This window comes from Ascochyta rabiei, chromosome 16, assembly GCF_004011695.2.
Source record: "Ascochyta rabiei chromosome 16, complete sequence".
Taxonomy (NCBI): Eukaryota; Fungi; Ascomycota; class Dothideomycetes; order Pleosporales; family Didymellaceae; genus Ascochyta; species Ascochyta rabiei.
The window spans coordinates 515,876-535,286 of record NC_082420.1 but is presented as its reverse complement, the minus strand read 5'-3'; the positions used below and the strand labels follow the sequence as shown (position 1 = coordinate 535,286).

Here is a 19,411-nt window from a genome sequence, read left to right as displayed (position 1 = left end):
TTCCTGGTTTGAGTGCTTACCGTCTTGAAACCCGAGACCTCCTATACACGTGATCGCGCCTTCTCTATATGACCACTGCTAAGCCGGACATCAACACCACAATACTCTCGGTGCCATGTCGCTCCTCAGCCAGACCTACGATATAGCCTACAACCCTCGCAACACAAAATGGATAGCGCCCTTGCTTCTGGTGGCAGATGCAGCGCTCTGCGGAATCATCATAGATAAAGTTGCTTGTACGCGCCATCACGAGAACACGTGTTCTACGAGATCCCACAACTAATGCCGTCGCAGACACCGAAATCGACTGGATGGCATATATGCAACAAATTGAAATCTACTTGAAAGGAGAGAGAGATTACAAGAACATTGTGGGCGGCACAGGGCCGTTGGTATACCCTGGCGCGCACGTCTGGATCTACAAGCAACTGTATCGCCTCACAGACCAGGGCCGCGACATACAAAGGGCACAGTATATTTTCGCGTTGGTGTATCTGGGCACCCTTGCCATTGTTTTCCAATGTTACCGAAAGGCAAAGGTATAATATGTCCATGCCCATGTCTGAAGTCACGCTGATCAGGATAGGTTCCACCATATGTCTTCCCTCTACTTATTCTGTCGAAGCGACTCCACAGTATTTTTGTGTTGAGATGCTTTAATGACTGCTTCGCTGTTCTTGGCCTGTGGGCTGCGATTTACTGCTACCAGCGCAATCAATGGCATCTTGGTAGCTTCTTCTACACAACGGGCTTGAACGTTAAGATGAGCTTGTTGCTGCCATTGCCAGCCATGGGTATCTTGATGATTCAGGCCCTGGGAAGTAGAGAAGCAATGACGCAGGCAATGATCATATTTCAGGTCTCGGTATGTTGGATCACGAAGATTGTGGATCGTTGACTTATTCTTACAGATTCTTTTTGGTTATCCGTTCAGGAAGCAAAGCTTCAGCTATTTTGGACGAGCTTTTGAGTTCACCAGAGCATTCTTCTACAAGTGGACCGTCAACTGGCGCTTCGTCTCGGAAGACACGTTCCTATCGAAACCGTTTGCTCTCAGCCTTCTGGCTGCCCATGCTGGCCTGCTTCTGTTCTTCGCCTATACGCGCTGGATCAAGCCTTCCAAGCGCACACCCCGCCAGTTCCTCAAGCTTCTGATGCCTGCACGGGAACCCAGAGACCAAGACATCATGACGAAGAGGATAACACCGGAATTCATCATGACAACCATTCTGACAGCAACGGCTATCGGTATGCTTTGCGCGAGGTCGCTGCACTACCAGTTCTACGCGTACGTTGCGTGGACGACGCCGTTTCTGCTATGGAAAGCAGGGTTTCACCCTGTTGTGCAGTACGCACTCTGGGGCGCGCAGGAATGGGCGTGGAACGTGTACCCGAGTACACCCATCAGTTCGGCAACCGTGGTCGGCGTACTGGCTGTGACCGTAGCGGGCGTGTGGTGGGGTACGCGGAACGAGTTTGCGGGGGCGACAAAGGGCATCATTGAGGATGAGCACGAGCACGCAGAATGAGCTCACTCCTCGTCCGAATCAGAGGGTGGCATCTTCCCAACCGTTGACTCTTCCTCATCACTATCCTCGTAGGCTGGCTTCTTGACGAACTCTTTGGGCCTAACTCAATCAGCACATATACCATGTCACCGCAGAATGCGTATCGTTCATACATACCAATATGACATCTTCCTCCACGCCTTCTCGTCTCTCACCACGTTCACAATCTCTCCATCCAGCTTGTTGTCGCGGTCTGCCAGCGAAGACGTGTTCACTACCACATAGCTCCCACGCTTGATCCACACCGTCGAGCGAAACTTGGCTTCGAGCTCTGCAAGGATTGGTTTTCCGCCTGGCAGTTCGGCGTTGTACAGGTTCTTGCCCTCCGCTTTCACGATGCGCGCGATGAGGTGCGATTCTGGTAGGACATCAGGTGGAGTCACAGTGTCTTCGATCGTAGCGAGTACGTTGCGCTTCGGTCGGCCCATGTTGACGGTGTTGGATTTTCGAGTTTACACGCGTGTCGCTCGTGAAACCGAGTTAAGAGGCCGAAGTAATTTTGGAGGGGTGCCGCGGTTGCGGCCGAGCAATTGTCCCCACACCGACTTCGCATTCTACGCACCGTTCAGGAAACGCTTCCACCGCCTTTCTGGCGCCCTTCTTGCGCCCTTCACATCTCGTAGATGCTGCATTCTCACGCGTCAAATGTTCGCCGGCTAGGTTTCTCTTTGCGTGACCATCGATGGCTGAAGCCGTGGACACACATTATGGGCTCTGTCACAAACCGCCCAATCCACGTGATCTTCACGAACTGCAAGCGTGCAACAATGATCGATTGTCTCACTGGATGGATGTCGGTTCAATGGGACGCCGTAAAAGCGCGCACCAGGGAACCTTTCTGCTAGTGCAGCACTCTGTATCCATTTATCAGCAATGACAGCCATCACCATCATTTCCTTCAGTCACGTTTATCGTGTATTGCCCAGTGCAGAAATGACCCCACATATGTTGCCCAGGACTCTCAACATATAGCTCCTTCCCTTCTGCTTATCTTGACGGCTGTCTCCCGTCGACCTCAAGCACGCAGAGTGCTGCCTTCCCATTGCAGACTCACCTATTCTTTCCACGCTGTGCAATTGACAGACACACACATACACCGGCCAAGATGGCGTCTTCTGGTCTTCATGGCGTGTTCGACATTCAATCCGTCGCTCCAGCGAACCCTGCACCAACGTACCAGAAGAGCAACGGTAAGCAGCCTCACATTGGAGTCCTACCGGACATTGAGCTCGAACCGATCAAACCTGGCAAAGACAGCAATGGCAACTACTTCGAACACCAATCCAGGATGGGGATGCAGACACCAAGGACACCCAACGAGCTTGAGATGAGCCGCCCTCCAACACCAAGACAGAATGAAGCTGTTGGCTTGGTTCAGACCTGGAATAACCCACCAATGAACAAGTGGAGAATTCTGTGCTGTTGCATTATATATTTCGGAAACGGACTCAATGATGCCGGTAAGTCAAGATGGATTCATCCAGCAGCGTTCGATCGTATCGTGGATTAGGATAGCTTGATCATGCTGACCACCTCCAGTGGTCGGTGCTTTGATTCCTTACATGGAAGTCTACTACCACAACTCCCACACAATCATGTCACTCGTTTTCGTCGGCAATGCCATTGGCTTCATAGCCGCTGCGCCTCTTGTAACCTGGATTTTGGCCAAACTTGGCAGAGCGAAGACCTTGATATTCGCAGAGGTTTTCTTGATCGCTGCGTACATTGTACTCGTCTGCACTCCTCCGTTCCCTCTCGTGATCATCGCGTAAGTAAGCAACTGACACTATCCTTTCGCGTTGCAGAGAAAACCGACTACAATGCTTCAGCGGCAGCTTCTTAGGTAGTACTATGTACTGCTGGAGGCTCTTGGTGCATTTGTTAAAGCTTTACAGCTTTTATAAATATAGCTGAAGTCCTTGTAGTGCCTCTTTAGGTTGCAGATGATCTACAGATTGGCACAAAACAACTCCTGTTTGATTGAGCACTGTCCGCTTGTAGCCGGCATTTTCTGCAACAAAAAAGACTACCTTCCAGTGCTGACTCTCTGCAGATTCTTCCTGATTGGATATGGAGCAGCGACTAGCCTGGCGCTTAATAACGTGTATTGCGCGAACATATCACCTTCAAGCGCTGTGTTGGGTGCAGCTCATGGCAGCTATGGCGTGGGCGGCACCATCGCGCCCATCGTTGGAACAGCCATTGTATCTAAAGGCATTCTCTGGTCTCGATTCTACTTTTTGCTGCTCGGACTGAGGTTCTGCTGTGTCGCCTTCGCAGCCTGGGCTTTCCACAAATACGAAGAAGACTCGTCAACTACGCTGCTTACTGCTCTCGAAATCACGGCCAGCAGGCAGAATACCGCAGCTGAGTCTGGGTCGAAGATGAGAGAGCTCAAGCTTGCTTTGCAGAACAAAGTCACGGTGTTTGGGGCTCTTTTCATCTTTGCGTACCAAGGAGCGGAAGTGGCAGTATCAGGTTGGATCATCTCGTACCTGATCAATTACCGAGATGGAGACCCGGCAAAGGTCGGTTATGTGACAGCTGGTTTCTGGGTATGTTGAGGTCGAATTCTCTTGCTCAAGGCACTGCTGACATCTTCAGGCTGGTATCACCATAGGCAGGTTCGTCCTCACCCACGCTGCACCAAGAATCGGCGAGAAGAACTACGTCGTTGGACTCACCCTGGGGACGATGGTCCTGCAACTTCTGGCATGGCTGGTCCCAAACGTCATTGGCAACGCTGTAGCCGTGTCTCTGCTGGGTTTGCTGCTGGGCCCTGTTTACCCGTGCGCGCAGACGATATTCTCACGCCTGGTGCCTCGCCATCTACAAACAACAGCGATAGGGTTTATCGGCTCTGCAGGGAGCTCTGGCGGTGCGGTTGCTCCGTTTACAACAGGTATACTTGCTCAAGCTGCTGGCACGTGGGTGCTGCACCCAGTAGCTCTTGGACTGTACTGCGCAATGCTCGTCTGTTGGTTCGCATTGCCGAGAGTCAACAAGAGGACCGAGTAAGGTCGGTAGGGTCGAGTACAGAGTCGGCGGTCGTAGTTTGCGCCTCCGATGTTGCGTGCTGTGGGAGTGGATTGCCTAAAGTTACAGTGTGACATCATCGAACTATTCACGTTGTACGCGACCTTCGGGATCCGAATTGCATGCAATACAAAAGTGCGATCAGATCCACGCATCCACGCAGTATAGATGTCGAGATACCCAAGTCATTTTCAACATTCATACTCTACAACACTTGACCTTCACAATGTCAGCAATCCAAGCCATCCAGGTCATCAGCATATCCACCGCGCTCTTCGCATCCGGGGGCATAGCCTCCCTCTCAGCCTTCGACATACCTCTCATGCGCTCGCAGCCCGCATCGCGGTCTCTACCAATGCTCCGCTGGCTATTCAGCCGGGGATCACACACAGCCCCTACCGCCATCATCATCTCATCAACAGGCTTCCTTTACCTAGCCTACGCCGCACTGCCCGGCAGCGCACACACAGCCAGTGCCCTACTCACCCACCTAACACGAGGGGGCAAACCCAGTGCCTTCCTCGGCGCAAGCGTCCTCTCCTTCTCGTGCGCCCTGTTCACCGGCCTCGCCATGCTCCCGACCAACTTCGACCTCATCAGCCGCAACGAGCAGCTCGGCGGCTCGCACAGCGCTGACTCGGCTGCGTATCGACGCTCGGTTGATGCGGAGCCTCGCACTGCTGAGGAGAGCGTAAACGCCAAGGACGATATCAGCCAGTGGAGCGACGTGAGCGATCCGCAGGAGAAGACGGCGCGGGGTTCGTCGAAAGAGCAGGATAAGGAGGTGAAGGCGCTGTTGACTCGGTTCCAGAAGCTGAATTATGTCAGGGCGGCGCTGATTGGTGCTGGTGGTATTGTGGGGTTGATTGGCGCGTTGGCTTGAGATTGTTGATGGCGTGGTGGTGGTGGTGGTGGTGATCGTCGACGTCGACGTCGTCGTCGTCGTCGTCGTAATAATAAGAGAGGGCAAATACAACGATAAAACGACTAGTTATACAAAGACGATCAGTTTCGCCTGTAAGATAACACACCGCAACTCGCGATCCCACGCATTACCTACTTCGCTTCACTTCGCTTCACTTGACGTCTTGATCGCATGACTCGAGTCCCCCCCTTCCCCACAGCCCGCACACAGTCTGCGTAGTGCGCGACTGCGCAGTCATCGACCTCGATGACAGTGGTGCTCTGCTGGTACACACACGCCCACGCGCAAACCCAGCTACACCGCGCAGAGCATGCATCCAGCAGCGCAGAAGCCGTACGCGCCTTGACTAGTGAAGGGCCCCGCTTTAGCCGTGCTTTACCCTACCCTACTCCACGATCTCGCACCTCTGTCCTCTACCCTGCCATTTTGCTTTTCGATTCCGGTCACAAAATCTAGTACTTATGTTTTGGACAATGATTACACTCCATCAAAACCCAAGCGCATTCTTCGTGATGCATTCCTCCGCTTGGTGTAGTTGGTTTATCACGTTCGACTGTAATAGCAAACATTGTTATCGAAAGGTCCCTAGTTCGATTCTGGGAGCGGAGAACAACTTCTTTTTTTGCGCTTTTACGTACTTCATGCCACACTACTTAGCATCTCCATGACAGTTACGACCCGGTGGGAATGGAAGGCCACGGTGACTGTTATTTTTGTGAGATTTGTTCTTTTTTTGGGCGGCTAGGGGGTGGGTCAATAATCGTAATTGGAAACGGTAGTGAATAGGATTGTTGTTTGTACAATAATGCTACGTCTAGTAGAAAGAAGAAAGCACTGTCGCTATGGTGACAAAGGAGAAGTCTATTAAAATCGCTCACGCTTAGAAGTTCATCAGGTCTGTCACGGATTAGCATGCTGTTTAATAGAACCGGGTAATGTCTTGACGTACCACGTCCGAAAAGTGCCCTCTTGGTCCAGTCCATGGCAAGGAGGGCCCTGGTGCGGAAGCTCACCGACTGCGCAAAGTACACGCCTCTCCACAGATACACAGCCAACAGACCACCGCTGAGTCCGTAGCCATTCCAGTCGAAAATGGCAGCGTTTCCGATATATGCCAGACTGCCGAGGTGCGTGTACTCAAATGCCTTGTATACTGCGTCGTCGATGTCGCCGTAGTCCACGTCATTCAGCGCCAGGCCTGGCGCCGCCTGGGCGATTTTGTTGAACTTGCGGCCTAGGTACTGACCCTGCTGGTTCGCACGCTGGGCGGTGGCGGGGAGCGATGTCAGCTTCGAGTCAATCTGGAACAGCAGCTCCCTAAGCTCGCCGAAGTCGAGGGTACCAGACTTGTCCTTGTCGTACTGCTCGAAGAGCTTATCCAGTCGACGCAGGTGGTTGGCAGCTTGTGGGAAGCGCTGCTTGACGCGCCTGGCGACACCGCGCCAGTCATTGTACGAAATCTGCAGCTTCTCAGGGTCCTTGCCCTTCTCCCAAGCTGTGGTACGGAGGAAGTTCACGATGTGGTCAGAGACGTTGTTCTGAACAGTCGCGCAGTCGCCGATGGCGTAGACGTCACCCAGTGGTGAGCCGCTGAGGCGAAGGTGGGTGTCTGTCTCAAGCGCGTGCTTGTTGTTCTGGCCATCGAGCTTCTGAGCGAGCCTCTTGCAGAAGTCGGTCTGCGCAACACCAGTCGACCATAAGCAGAAGCCCATGGGGATCTCCTTGGTGACAATCTTGGCATCATCGCCGTCGCCCTTCTGAGAGTATAAGATTCTGTCGGGCAGGACCTCCTTCACGCGAGCGTTTGTCTGGATATCGACGGCATCGTGCGCAAACCGAGTCTCGGCGTACTGAGACAAAGCCTCGTCATAGGTGTTGAGAATGTGGCTTCGAGACTGGATGACGTGGACGGAGATTTCATTGCGGAGAATTCGCGGGTACTGCTTGCACAGATCCTCGTTCAGCATGTCGAACAATTCAGCTGCAAACTCGACACCGGTGGGTCCACCGCCGCAAACGACAAAGGACAGAAGCCGTCTGCGCTCTTCGTCGCTCGTTGTGGGCAGGCACGCGGTCTCGAGGTTTTGAACGACTGCGTTACGGATCAGTCGCGCATCACTGATGTCCTTGAGGAAGTGGCAGTTCTCTAGTCCCTTGACGCCATGAGGATTGGTGACGGAGCCCACACCAACTACCAGCTTGTCGTAGGGCACGTAGAAGCGGCTTTCTTTGCCGTCAGCGTCAGTGGAGGAACACTCGATGAGCTTCTCTGAAAAGTGAACGTCCTCAGCTTTCGCCTTGAGAAAGTGTCCGCGCACCCTCCTGACGATACGCCTCACAGGCTCGACTAGGGATCGTAGCTCGAGGGTGCCAACAGTCGCCGACGGCAGCATGGGAGTGAAGAGGAAAGTGTTGGAGGGCGAGATGACGGTAACGTGGTATTCGTCGGGATTCAGTGTCTTCAAGAGCGCAACGCTGCCCCATCCTGTTCCCAAAATGACCAGCTTCGGCTTGTGCTTGACGGCCCTGTTTTCCGGGCAGTCGTCGTCGTCGACAAAGTGGTCAGCGATGGGCAGGTTCTTTGGCCCGCCTCTTCGCGGGTTCAGTGCCAGCTCCGAGACAGGAATGTCGACCGCATCTGGCTCTTCCTTGTATGTGGTGGCGTCGTAGATGAAGAATGCGACGACGAGGGTACCACTGACGGCCACGAAGCTGCCCAGCCACGCGGCTGATCGCCATGCATAACGTACGATTCGAGAGGTGGGCGCGGGGAGGGGCTTTGTGGAGAGCGAGCGGACGAGAGACGCCCTGTCTTTGCTCAGACGAGCGTTCTTAAGGGCAGCGGAACCCAGCAGCTGGGCGCGTTTCGCCTTGGACTCGGGGTTGCCATTGCTCGTGAAGAAGGTGCGGTTTTGCGAGAACGTGGTTCGAGGCGCTCTTCTGCACAGCGGTGAGGCTCTAGAGGCGATGTTGGATGCGCGCGACAGAGATGCAGCTTGTCGTGGGAGCATTGCGGCGACTGGAGGTGCAGCTGTGGCGCCGGGCAGCTGGTGGAGGTGGAGGTGGAGGTGTCGGAGAGGTGTGGTAGGGTGTCAATTGATGGAGTCTAGATGCAAGCGTCCATGCACATCATAACAACAGAAGCAAAGCGAGTGGTGTTGGAGACTTGTCGTCTTTCATGAAGCTATCGCGGCAGAAATGTTGATGTTGCTGCTTTAACAGTGACGTAACTCAGCTTGGATCGGAGCTAGCCAAGAGCGATCAAGCTGCCACATGAAAAGCTCCACTACAAGCTTCGGCGTCGGCACTTGTGTGTTGTTTAGCCCTTCCGCCAGCTTCCATCTGGTTTAGTCGCGGCTCTCGTACGAAGCGCGTACGATATACACAGGAACGTGGATATCGTGTCTTGCGCTCGTCACGACTCAACACCAATTGCAGTCATTCGGAACACGGTGGTCGGCAGGAATGGTGGTGCATTATCCGAACATACGTACATCCAAATCGTATTCGTAATGATTCAATTCGCTTGCTATGCACTCGAGACCCAGCTTTGCATACACCAATATATGTACAGACACGCCCTTCCCTCTCAATGCGTACACACACTAGCACGACCACACCCCAACCGTGCCGTCCCTCCGGCCCTCCACCAGATACCCGTCCTTTATCCTCACCCTCTCAATTACATTGCGTCGGCCTTCTTCCTCAACAGCACCAGGCCCGCAGTTCCAGTGCCTTCCATCTGTCTTGTCGTAGACCTTGACCACATCCTCGCCCGCGGCAGACACAATGCGGCGGGCGTCGAACATCATGCTCGTGACCGGGTTGTCGTAGGCATAGGCGTCGTAGATGGAGCCGGTGCGGAGATCCCAGATCTGTCGTAATGTTAGTGCATGTTTTCTTTGTGTGTAGGTAGAAATAAGACTCACTCGAATACTTCTATCCGCACTTGCAGTAACGAGGTGCACGTCGTCGAACTGCAGCGCAGTCACCGGCCCTGTGTGTCCTACCAGACTGCGGTGGACCTGTCCACTCCTCAGATCCCACAACCTGACCATTCCGTCCGCAGTACCGCACGCAAGCGCGGCATCAAAGACTTGAATAGCGCCGACAAAGTCCGCAGAAGTGTCCATCGCACGGCCTGTTCCGCGCCACTGTCCGTTGTTCGTGGTGTCGGTTGCGGATGCTTGCGCAGCCGCCCACAGCACATCGAGTGTTTGCACACAGCGTCCCTTGACAAGATCCCATTGCCGGAGCGTCTTGTCTGCTGAGCCAGAGACGAGCGTGTCGCCGCGGAAGTGGAGGGCCGTCACTTCATCAACGTGGGACTCGAGGGAGAACAGGGGGCAGTCTTGCATCATAGTGGGTGGAGGGGCGGGCGGCGCATCGGCCGAGTTCTCAAAGGCAAGGCCGTCCTCGTCTTCGTCGTCGTCGTCGTGCTTGTTTATCCGGTTGTCGAGGGGTGCGTATTCGGCTTTGCTGAGGTCCCAGAGGCGGATGGTTGCGTCCATGGATCCTGTGGCAACAATGTTTTCTTCGACTTGCAGACAGCGCACAGAGGAGAGGTGGCCCTCGAGCATGCCAATGCAGCGACCGGCGTTCAGATCCCACACTCGCACAGTGTCGTCCAGAGAAGCGGTCACGAGTGTGCCCCACGGCGCGTCAAAGTCCAGGGCCGTGATGGTGTCGTTGTGTGCGGGCAGCTCCTTGATTTTGGAACCTGGCTCGAGGTGTTCGTGCAAGATGGGCATGGATATGCGGCGTATTGGGCGTTTGTTGTGCTTCTTGGACTTTGGGCTCGGCAGCTTCTTGTAGATGGACTCAGACATGAAGCTGTCCCCGGCTTCGGCGTCTTCCTCAGCGGTGGTTGGTCTCTCAGGAGACTTGGGCGCAAGGGCTGCTGCATCGTCCAGCTCTTCTTGCAGGTCCTCGATCCGGTTGTCGACGCCCAGCAAGTCCTGCTCCAGCTCGGCCTCCTCAATCTCCAGTCCTGCCAGACGATCCAGCGTCATCTTGCGCAGTGTGTTGAGGTTCGCAATCTTGTTGTCGATCTCGAGAATCTCGGCCACGCACATGTGTTTCCGCACCCCCATCATCTCCAGTCTGTGGCCCATGCGCTGCTTCTGGGTCTTGAGTTTCTGCATCGACGGCGGCGTGTTTGCGTCATTGTCGTCTTGCAGCTCCTCCCCAATCAGCTTCTGGCCCCTGGCGTTGCGCTTGCCATGTTTCGGTCCCTTGAGCGGCTCCTCTGGCAGCGAAGCCTGGAAGCCCTGGAAGAGCGAGAATTCGTTGCTGTCCTCGGGGATGTTGTGCAGGATGTCGTCGGGGATGTAGGACAGCGCTCGTTGCTGGATCTCGGGGACGGAGATCCTCGAGCGCACGATTTCGCGGGGCGTGGTGTTGGCAAAGGAGAAGACGGAGCGCTGCAGCATGGGGCGGCGAATCTCGCGGTGCAGCTCGCCCAGCGCGTTCTGGTAGTGCTGGGCAACGCCGTCGGTGCCTATCAGGCTGCTGGCGGTGGCGGTGACTTTGCGACCAAAGGCCTGCAACTGGCGCGTCTGGACATGGTCAGCATCGGCTTGGCGCGTGTGTGGCTGGGGGCGTGGTCACATCGGGCAGGGTGTCGATGAGGCTTGGGTCCTCGTGCTCTGTCGGTATCAGGGGCCGCGGGCTCGTTGACCGTCCGCGCCCGGGCGAGCCATGACGGTTCGAGGGTGGCATGCGAGCAGCTGTGAAGGGATGCGCACGTGAGTCGGTGGAATGGGAGCGTGGGCTTAGGACATGTTTGAGTTGTGCGTGTGCGGCTCGAGAGCGGGTGGATGGCGGGGGCTGCGCGTGGTGAAATGCGAGGCGTGAGGCGTGAGGCGTGAGGCGCGAGGCGTGAGGCGTGAGGCGCGAGGCGTGAGGCGTGAGGCGCGAGGTGTCGCGGTGTTGCTGTGTCGCTTGAGGGGGGGGGGCGTTTTGGAACCAAGTCTGAGCTCCGCAATGCAATGTTGTTCGAGTGGAGCTTCCCAACTGCGTCATCCTAGCTCCCTCTCACACGGCGCCGACGTCCGGCGTATTATGTCTACCTGCGTGCCAGGCGCCATGTGTACTTCGTGGTCTATGCACATTTGCTGTCGCTCTCGCCCGCCATCACGCCCAGCACCTCGACGCCATGGACATGGCCATTGACCTCTCCGACGCCTCCAAGGCCCTCGACCTCGCCAACATCCGCTTCCAGCTCATGTACTTGCTCCTTCCTCACCCCTGACCCTCCTCGCCCTCCTCACCCCCTTCACCCTCCTCACCCCTTCCCTCGCAAACACGCACTGACGCAGCACAGCCGCCTCGAAGACACAATCACCTTCCACCTGATCGAGCGCGTCCAGTTCCCCCTCAACCCCACAATATACGTTCCCGGCGCCGTCGACATCGGCACCCCCTCGCTCTCCTTCCTCGACTGGATGCTGCGCGAGCAAGAGCGCCTGCAGTCGCTCGTCCGCCGCTACCAGTCGCCCGACGAGTACCCGTTCTTCCCGGACGCCCTGCAAGAGCCCATCCTCAAGCCGCTCCACTACCCCAGGATCCTGCACGACAACGACGTCAACGTCAACTCCAAGCTGAAGGACTGCTACACCCAGCACATCCTGCCCGCCGCCTGTCTGCAGAAAGCCGAGGGCGACCGCGGCGAGTCGCAGGAGAACTACGGCAGCGCGGGCACCTGCGACGTCCTGTGCCTGCAGGCCCTGTCGCGGCGCATTCACTTTGGAAAATTCGTCGCCGAGGCAAAGTTCCAGAAGGAGCCCGAGCGCTTCGCCGCGCTGATCAAGGCCGAGGACAGGCAGGGTATAGACGAGGCCATCACAAACGCGGCCGTCGAGAAGAAGGTCCTCGAGAGACTGCGCCTCAAGGCCAAGACGTACGGCACAGATCCAGATCTCGCGGCGGACGGCGTCAGCAAGGTCAACGCGGATGCCGTCGTGGCCATGTACAAGGACTGGGTGATCCCCTTGACGAAAGAGGTTGAGGTCGAGTATCTCATGCAGAGGCTAAAGGGGACCCAGTGGGAATAGAATATGATACCCCAGGAATAAGAAACAAGTTCACTTCGCAGCCTGAGTTCTTCGCGGCCACTAGACACTATCACATTCTGGAAAAGGTAGTACAGTCTTCCTCTCACAAATCTCAGCTGCATTTTACCTCCATCACCTTCACTCAGGCCTGCCGTTTGTCACCTGTGGGCTCTCCCCCCACCAGTCTTTAGCCATCCACCACCTCTGACTGACGCTCTACCACCCACGCTCATCTACCGACAAGGCACGCAATCGCAAATCACGCGAGGTCCGCAGCTACAACAAGCATACCAGAGCCGCTAACTAATTTCGGGGATTGAGTGGTGCTGACTCGAGCAGGATAACGACGGCCTTGCGTGGCACGACGAGACGAAGAGACTGTTCATTGGACACGCAAAGAACAGTCTTGGAAAGAAGATGTACATCACGTATATATGGATACAACTTCGAGCGAAACACCGATACCATACTCACATCAGTCTCTGATGCCTACACGACACCGACCAACATCCACGCTCAAACGCCGCAAGACTGACGGAGGACTTCGGTGCTAGTACAGCAACCAACAGCATCAGTAGAAAAAGAGCGGGCGATGAGTGCGCCTGACAAGCTGTTTCCTCGGGACTCGTTGGGAGTAAGCCATCGCTATGCTATGGAGATCGAAATTTGAACCTGGACTACCTGATAAGCTCTCACATCTCGGAACGCGAAATACAAGACTGTAACGTCCGTTTTCAGCCTGTTTCGAAGAGCATAGTTCCATCGTTGGCTGTGGCTTCGATGCTGGTGCCACGGTTACGGTCGCTTCCACACATTACACACCACGAGCGCTTCTTCCATAGAAAGGATTCGAAGCGCTCTTCTTCGAAATAGATCTTGTAGAAAGCATCATATTACCGAACCTTTGGCAATGACGAGCAGCAGTCGCCAAGCAAGGCGCTTTCACTACTTTGGAAGGTGTCAACGTCGTCCTTGGCAAACGACGATCTACTGTCTTGGTAGCTTCCTCTCTCGACGCAGCAACCGCAAAGAAGCGTCCAATGTTCCGATAACAGTGGAACGCCATGGTGTCGTGCGCACGCAGGGTGCAATCACCCGGATGTGGTATATGAACTGTCGGCGCCCACAAATCCAACGCTCCACCTCTTGAACTTGGTTGAACATCAACTCGTGTCAGTCGCACCGTCAAAATGAAGTTCAACGCCCTTCTGCTGCTGTCATGCACAGTTCAGGCACTTGCGGCGACAGTTGATGACAGGAGGGAGCTGGTTTCGTCGAAGAAACTTCAGGAGAAGATCACTACCAAGAAGTACGGCAATTGTGGGAGCATCCAATATCACAAAGCTCACCTTAAATCAGGCTCATGGCAAACCTCGAAGCCCTAGACTCTATTGCTAAAGCAAACGGTGGCAACCGCGCCTTTGGTCTACCTGGGTACGCCGCCAGCGTGGATTACATCCTTTCGAAGACGAAGCCATTGAAGAACCTTCGTACATGGGTCCAGGACTTTCCTGCTCTGTTCAGCCGGGTCGAGTCCATCAAGTTCAGTGTCGATAATACGTCTTACCATGTGATTGGCTTGACATACTCGCCATCAACAACTCCCGAGGGATTGACCTTGCCCCTCGTCCTCGGCGCTTCTGGCCCCGAGGGCTGCACCAACGAATCGTACAACGATCTCGATGTTGAGGGCAAGATTGTGCTTGTCCAGCGAGGAACTTGTCCGGATGGAACTACACTTGCTGGCCGTGTCAAGCCTGCTGTAGCTGCGGGAGCTGCCGCTGTCATCATCTACAGTGATGTCACCACCAACGTGACAGGTGGTACTCTTTCGGCACCGAACCCCGAGGCGTATCGTTCTGCTGGCTACATCAACAAGGTCGACGGCGAGGCTCTCGTTACGCGCCTCAATGCTGGCGACGCAATCGAAGCATATTTTCAGCAGACGCAGACCGTAGAGACCAGGATAACGCAGAATGTCATCACCGAGACCAAGGGCGGCGACCCAAACAACGTAATCATGCTTGGTGCTCACCTCGATAGTGTACAAGCAGGTGCCGGCATCAACGACGATGGCTCAGGTACTACTTTGATTCTGGAAATCAGCAGAGCTCTTGAACACTTTGGAGTCAAGAATAAGGTCCGGCTGAATTTCTGGGGAGCTGAGGAGAACGGTCTCGTAGGATCAAAGTACTACACGCAGAACCTGAACAGTACAGAGGCGGACAAGATCCTCGCCTACCTAAATTTCGACATGGTGTCTCGGGGTTACTTCGGCGTTTTCGACGGCGATGGCAGCAGCTTCAACCTCAGCGGTGCTCCGGGTTCCGCGGCGATCGAGAAACTCTTCGTTGACGATTTCACCAAGAAAGGCATCAACGTGACTGCCGCTCGCTTTAGCGGTGGTAGTGACTATCAGTCGTTCATGAACATCGGGAAGCCCGTAGGAGGTCTGCACACCGGAACCGGAGTCGAGCAAGACCCTTGCTACCACCAAGCTTGCGATACGATTGACAACCCGAACCCAACGACGCTCACCATCAATGCCAAGGCAGCTGCTCACGTTCTATCGATTCTTGCCACAAAGGGACACGAGATTATCCCCAAGAGCCCTGTCAATGCTAGCATGATCTCAACGAGGGGTCTGACAGGTATCGAACTTCCTTGGACGGTACCAGAGGATGGCGAGAGGCACTTGTTGACCTGTGGTCAGGAGGTGTAAGCAGCTTTGTTCTGTACATGAATACAATCCAGGAATAGGGCAGAGGCGTCAGCACCAAAGCCAATCCATAACAACAACTTCCACAAGAATTTTCAAAAGATGTTGTAGAAGTACGAATGCCAAGGTTTATGAAAATTAAACTACCGATGACTTTTGAAGCGCTGTGCTTAAAGTCTATCAACCAGTGACACCAACAATCTTGACATCGCTAATATCGTGACCACAAAACAGTCAAACCCTTTTTTCAAGTCTCCAGTTTACTCATTGCTATCATCCACGCGCTTAGGAGAGGTCTCCAAAGCATCGGTGGGTGCTACGCTATTGTTCTGCCGGAGCAGCTGTATACGCAGCAATTAAGCTGCACCGATAGATTTACTTTGGGTATTTGAAAACACAGATGTGGAAGCTATATAATTCTGTCGATCAAGCATATTTTTACTTGCACATCTATGGATTTCATGTCGCTGTGCAAGATACGATGAAAGGGCGACGGGATACGAGGTGGTATTAACCGTATTCGACGGCTAGCGTAGGTCCGCTCGTACTCCTCCGCCCTTCCCTTACCATCGACTCCCACAACATCACAGTCATGATGCGACACGATGTTGCTCCGCCCCTTTCGTCTGTTTCCACGGGAGAATCTGTGACTGTCAGACGCAATGAACGAGAGCGTCTTCCTGAGCTAACCCTGAATGGAAGATCGTCGCTGGTGCCTGGTAGGCTGTCAGGCTTCCGTCCCGAATTGTGTTGCAATCGAGTCAAAGTTCCGCGCTTCCAGCATGCATTGAAAAGAAGAGGCGGCCCTGCATTTGTGTTTTCCTCGTCATCTCTCTCAATTACGGCATTCTTCGTCGTTCAGTCGGTACACAATCTTGAAGTCGTTTTTGTCGACATCCGTTTTGACACAGCAGCTCCTGCACTGTACTGTCAGACCCACCACAGATTCGTTGTCAGCAAGATTGCGACTGCAAGACACGATCATTGCAGAGATCTCAGCGGGAGGACTGGAAGCTCATCATGGCAAGCTGGAAGATTGCTCCTGCGAATTTGGAGGAGAGCAAGCTCGAGTATACACCATTCCTGGGAAGTCGCAAGTTCTTCGCAGTCGACGATTCTGGGTCAACGGCAGGCGCTGTGCTCCGTCAAGAACGCGCCTTCGTTGATGCCTTCCGCGAAAGTCACAGCAACGTTGCGGATGCCATCTCTCTGTGGGGCTCGAATTGCGACACTCCTGGTACCCGGTTCAACTCAGTCAACTGGACTTCTGGTCACGGCGGTACCCAACCGAGCAAGATTCTCGGGAATGTAGCAGCCTTGAAAACCATCAGGAAGGCAGATGTCTGGTTCCTACTTACAGATGGCGAAATCTGGGACGCAGATGTTCACCGACTCGCAGACCTTGCTCACGAATCCGAGGTTCTTAACGTGCCCCTTGTTTTTGTCATTACTGGATCGCGTGGCAGCTCTCCAGGGACAGCAAATATCAGTGTTGGCATCTCATTCTTCGCTAGCTCGCATGATACTTTGATCTTGTTCAAAGAAACGCAAACCGGCAAGATCTACGTCATCGCAGCCAAAGGATGCTTCACTGAACTGGGAGGCTCTGCAGCGGCACGGGATCTGGCCAGCTGGGTCGACCTGCCTGTTTTTGAAACCGAGGTCGAGTTCTTCACGCATTGTAAGAAGAACAACATCAATGTCGTCAAGTCGGAGACGCGAGAAGAAAGCACCGGTGGGGTTAGCCTAGGTTCGACATGGGAAGGGCAGCATGACGGTCCTGTGAGAGTCAACCTTGAGTCCCTCCTTGGATCTGGATTCCTTTCAGATACTGACGCGGCGAACCTTTTGGCCGAAGAGGCCTTCGACGCTCTTGCTATTGCTTGCAAGACCCGACGACGCATCCCCGAGCTACGCGCATTTTTCCAGTCACAGAAAGTAGAGCAAGTGGCTCCAAAGCTTGAGGATCGACACGGCGCAGCAGTCATCATCGCCAAGATGGCAGACGCAGCGACGAGTGACGAGGACCGTAAGCACTTACAGGTCCGGTTGCGAGAAGCTCACACTGCAAATCGTCGCGACTACCAGAAGAGAATCACAGACTTTGCTGGTTCAATCACCGAACAAGCTTTGAGGAAACGGAACCAATCTGTAGATGCAGCCCTCAGATCACTTGCATCCCTGGAAGCTGCCAGCTACAATGCAGATATTATAAGTCGGAGAAGCAACCGGGCTCGGCGCGCCGAAGTCGTCAACTCTACCCCTGCAGTTGACATGGCGAATCTAGACTTTGATGCACCATCATGCAAAGGGTACTGCCTCATCTGCTGTGGTGACGACGAGGTTATGTCGATCTGCTTCAAAGAGGCTGATCCTGAGAACAAAGAAGACAACACAAGCGACTTTGCACTCAATTTCCCGCTAGCCGCAGGAGCCTCTTTGAAGAACGTGAACCTGGTCTCAAGTCAGAACATTTGCTTCCAATGCGCAATACTTGGACCTGAGGGCATGTCCGTTTACAAAGAGAAATTGACAGCAATCATCCCTGCTGTCCAGTACGATGGAAGTAACAAAAAATATATCAACGACCAGCTTTACTCAGCATTGACTGCAAGGTTGGCCACTGGAGCTGCAGGGATTGCGCAGCTGTTCATGTCCATACTTCAGAAGGTTATGCAGACGAAATCCTGGGCAGGAGCCGGCATGGAGGCTTCACATGCATCTGCCGATGAGCACTTTGAAGCTGTGCAGCGACGTAAGACGTTCCAGTGGATGCTCAGTCAGCTCATTCACAATACGTACACGCGTGAGACTTTCAATGAGACTGGAGAATGGGTCAGGTTCCCCCAAGCTTTGTCGTGGGTAGCGAACGACTTCGAGAGCAACGGACTGGCAAGCTTCGCCGTTACTTACCCTGTGGCTGGTATCGGCAGTCTACTAGCTGTTGGCCAGTATACAGGTGCTTTCTCGGAGGACCTTGTCAATCGACTGAAAGCAACCAAAGAGCTGCACTCTGTCGTTTCGAAGTACCTCGCAGACCTTCACACTACCCTCCAGCAAAGGTCTGCCAGCGAGGATAGCCACCCTCAGCACTGGAAGCAGACATATCTCGAATTGATCTACCGCGACTTCAACGGCCCTTTAGTACCTGTTGATCGCGGCGAGGCTTCTATCCTCGATGATGTCGAAAGCTTCAAGCAGCGTCTGGCTGTGTGCTTGAGACAGGGCTCTGCTCCCGGTGACCCAGGATCAGGAATCCATGCGGTCATTATGCGCAAGATCCAGGTCATCCTCTTTTGGCTCGTCTTCACGCAGCGCGGCCACTGCACAGCCCAGACCTTCTTCACGCGCACGAGACATGACCAGCATCTCGCCCCTGCTGTCCTCGACCCCAACCTCACTGTCCCCACATCCTCATACCAGCAAATCCTCCTTTCCATATTCGCAAGACACGACGCAGACCTTATAGACCCCGAACAAGCAATTTCACACAAGACAGTTATCCCCTTCGCCAATCCCTTTGGCGCCTCGGTCCTACGCTGCGGATCCGCTAGCTGCGGGCAGGTCTTCTGCGAAGCCAACAACCTCCATCCCCAAGCAATCACAAGCGACGCCGTAGAAGCCATCCGACGAGCGCGCACAAAGCACCTCATCGACGTCTTCGGTATACGCGGGCGCTTCGAACGCTCCGACACGGGACTGCCGGAGCGCGCAGCTGCCGGACAGCCGCCCTCGTCGATCCACACAAACCTCCACATGACCATTGTGCGCGAGTGGACGGAGCAGACACGGGACGCGAGACGAGCCATTGTAGGCGGTGGAGCGGCCCGTGCCGAGTTTGTCCACGGAGTGCGCAGCCGGCTTTGCCAGCAAGGGCGAGGTGACATCTTCAGCGCCCACACAGAGAGGGATGTCGAGGCTCTGCTTCCGAGTTTCTTCGAGGCGCTTGCGGCGGCGTTGAGGGGGGAAGGTAAGAGTGCGGACGATGTCGCCGTCTACTGTCATGACTTTGCGAGGAATCGGCTGGAGCATAAGATTGTGTATGAGCTGATGGAAGGGGCGTCTCATGGGATCTTGCGTTGAGGTCTCTATCGTGAGCATATCAAAT

At 54.5% G+C, this 19,411-nt stretch overlaps 9 protein-coding genes and 1 non-coding gene across 10 annotated transcripts, besides 5 other annotated features; 7 read left to right on the top strand and 3 right to left on the bottom strand.

The window, feature by feature from the left end:
* Nucleotides 1-115: 115 nt before the first annotated feature.
* On the top strand, nucleotides 116-1,529 carry EKO05_0009090 (Dolichyl-P-Man:Man(5)GlcNAc(2)-PP-dolichol alpha-1,3-mannosyltransferase; the record flags this gene model as incomplete). The annotated part of the gene is made up of 4 exons (XM_038942160.1): nucleotides 116-236; nucleotides 295-539; nucleotides 587-865; nucleotides 912-1,529. The coding sequence occupies 4 exons, from the start codon at nucleotides 116-118 to the stop codon at nucleotides 1,527-1,529; spliced, it is 1,263 nt and encodes a 420-aa protein (XP_038795701.1).
* A 2-nt stretch (nucleotides 1,530-1,531) lies between these two features.
* EKO05_0009089 (uncharacterized protein) lies at nucleotides 1,532-1,996 on the bottom strand (the record flags this gene model as incomplete). Its single annotated transcript, XM_038941956.1, has 2 exons — nucleotides 1,532-1,628; nucleotides 1,686-1,996. The coding sequence occupies 2 exons, from the start codon at nucleotides 1,994-1,996 to the stop codon at nucleotides 1,532-1,534; spliced, it is 408 nt and encodes a 135-aa protein (XP_038795700.1).
* Nucleotides 1,997-2,673: 677 nt separating this feature from the next.
* On the top strand, nucleotides 2,674-4,586 carry EKO05_0009088 (uncharacterized protein; the record flags this gene model as incomplete). The annotated part of the gene is made up of 4 exons (XM_038942067.1): nucleotides 2,674-3,028; nucleotides 3,108-3,336; nucleotides 3,622-4,123; nucleotides 4,173-4,586. The coding sequence occupies 4 exons, from the start codon at nucleotides 2,674-2,676 to the stop codon at nucleotides 4,584-4,586; spliced, it is 1,500 nt and encodes a 499-aa protein (XP_038795699.1).
* Nucleotides 4,587-4,830: 244 nt separating this feature from the next.
* On the top strand, nucleotides 4,831-5,487 carry EKO05_0009087 (uncharacterized protein; the record flags this gene model as incomplete). Its single annotated transcript, XM_038946698.1, has 1 exon — nucleotides 4,831-5,487. The coding sequence occupies one exon, from the start codon at nucleotides 4,831-4,833 to the stop codon at nucleotides 5,485-5,487; it is 657 nt and encodes a 218-aa protein (XP_038795698.1).
* Nucleotides 5,445-5,521: a tandem repeat.
* Nucleotide 5,522: 1 nt separating this feature from the next.
* Nucleotides 5,523-5,556: a tandem repeat.
* A 493-nt stretch (nucleotides 5,557-6,049) lies between these two features.
* On the top strand, nucleotides 6,050-6,138 carry EKO05_16t2. The gene has a single exon. It is a non-coding gene; the product is annotated as a tRNA-Tyr (tRNA).
* Nucleotides 6,139-6,409: 271 nt separating this feature from the next.
* EKO05_0009086 (NADH:ubiquinone reductase (H(+)-translocating)) lies at nucleotides 6,410-8,540 on the bottom strand (the record flags this gene model as incomplete). The annotated part of the gene is made up of 2 exons (XM_038942101.1): nucleotides 6,410-6,426; nucleotides 6,479-8,540. 2 exons carry the CDS (start codon nucleotides 8,538-8,540, stop codon nucleotides 6,410-6,412), a joined length of 2,079 nt encoding a protein of 692 aa, XP_038795697.1.
* A 38-nt stretch (nucleotides 8,541-8,578) lies between these two features.
* Nucleotides 8,579-8,611: a tandem repeat.
* Nucleotides 8,612-9,134: 523 nt separating this feature from the next.
* EKO05_0009085 ([Histone H3]-dimethyl-L-lysine(36) demethylase) lies at nucleotides 9,135-11,553 on the bottom strand (the record flags this gene model as incomplete). The annotated part of the gene is made up of 3 exons (XM_038941915.2): nucleotides 9,135-9,404; nucleotides 9,459-11,087; nucleotides 11,140-11,553. The coding sequence occupies 3 exons, from the start codon at nucleotides 11,551-11,553 to the stop codon at nucleotides 9,135-9,137; spliced, it is 2,313 nt and encodes a 770-aa protein (XP_038795696.2).
* Nucleotides 9,941-9,967: a tandem repeat.
* Nucleotides 11,377-11,450: a tandem repeat.
* Nucleotides 11,554-11,686: 133 nt separating the features above from the next.
* EKO05_0009084 (Chorismate mutase) lies at nucleotides 11,687-12,584 on the top strand (the record flags this gene model as incomplete). Its single annotated transcript, XM_038941885.1, has 2 exons — nucleotides 11,687-11,757; nucleotides 11,855-12,584. 2 exons carry the CDS (start codon nucleotides 11,687-11,689, stop codon nucleotides 12,582-12,584), a joined length of 801 nt encoding a protein of 266 aa, XP_038795695.1.
* A 1,190-nt stretch (nucleotides 12,585-13,774) lies between these two features.
* Nucleotides 13,775-15,306, top strand: EKO05_0009083 (uncharacterized protein; the record flags this gene model as incomplete). Its single annotated transcript, XM_038941954.1, has 2 exons — nucleotides 13,775-13,893; nucleotides 13,944-15,306. 2 exons carry the CDS (start codon nucleotides 13,775-13,777, stop codon nucleotides 15,304-15,306), a joined length of 1,482 nt encoding a protein of 493 aa, XP_038795694.1.
* Nucleotides 15,307-16,323: 1,017 nt separating this feature from the next.
* Nucleotides 16,324-19,386, top strand: EKO05_0009082 (uncharacterized protein; the record flags this gene model as incomplete). Its single annotated transcript, XM_038942078.2, has 1 exon — nucleotides 16,324-19,386. One exon carries the CDS (start codon nucleotides 16,324-16,326, stop codon nucleotides 19,384-19,386), a length of 3,063 nt encoding a protein of 1,020 aa, XP_038795693.2.
* Nucleotides 19,387-19,411: the final 25 nt, after the last annotated feature.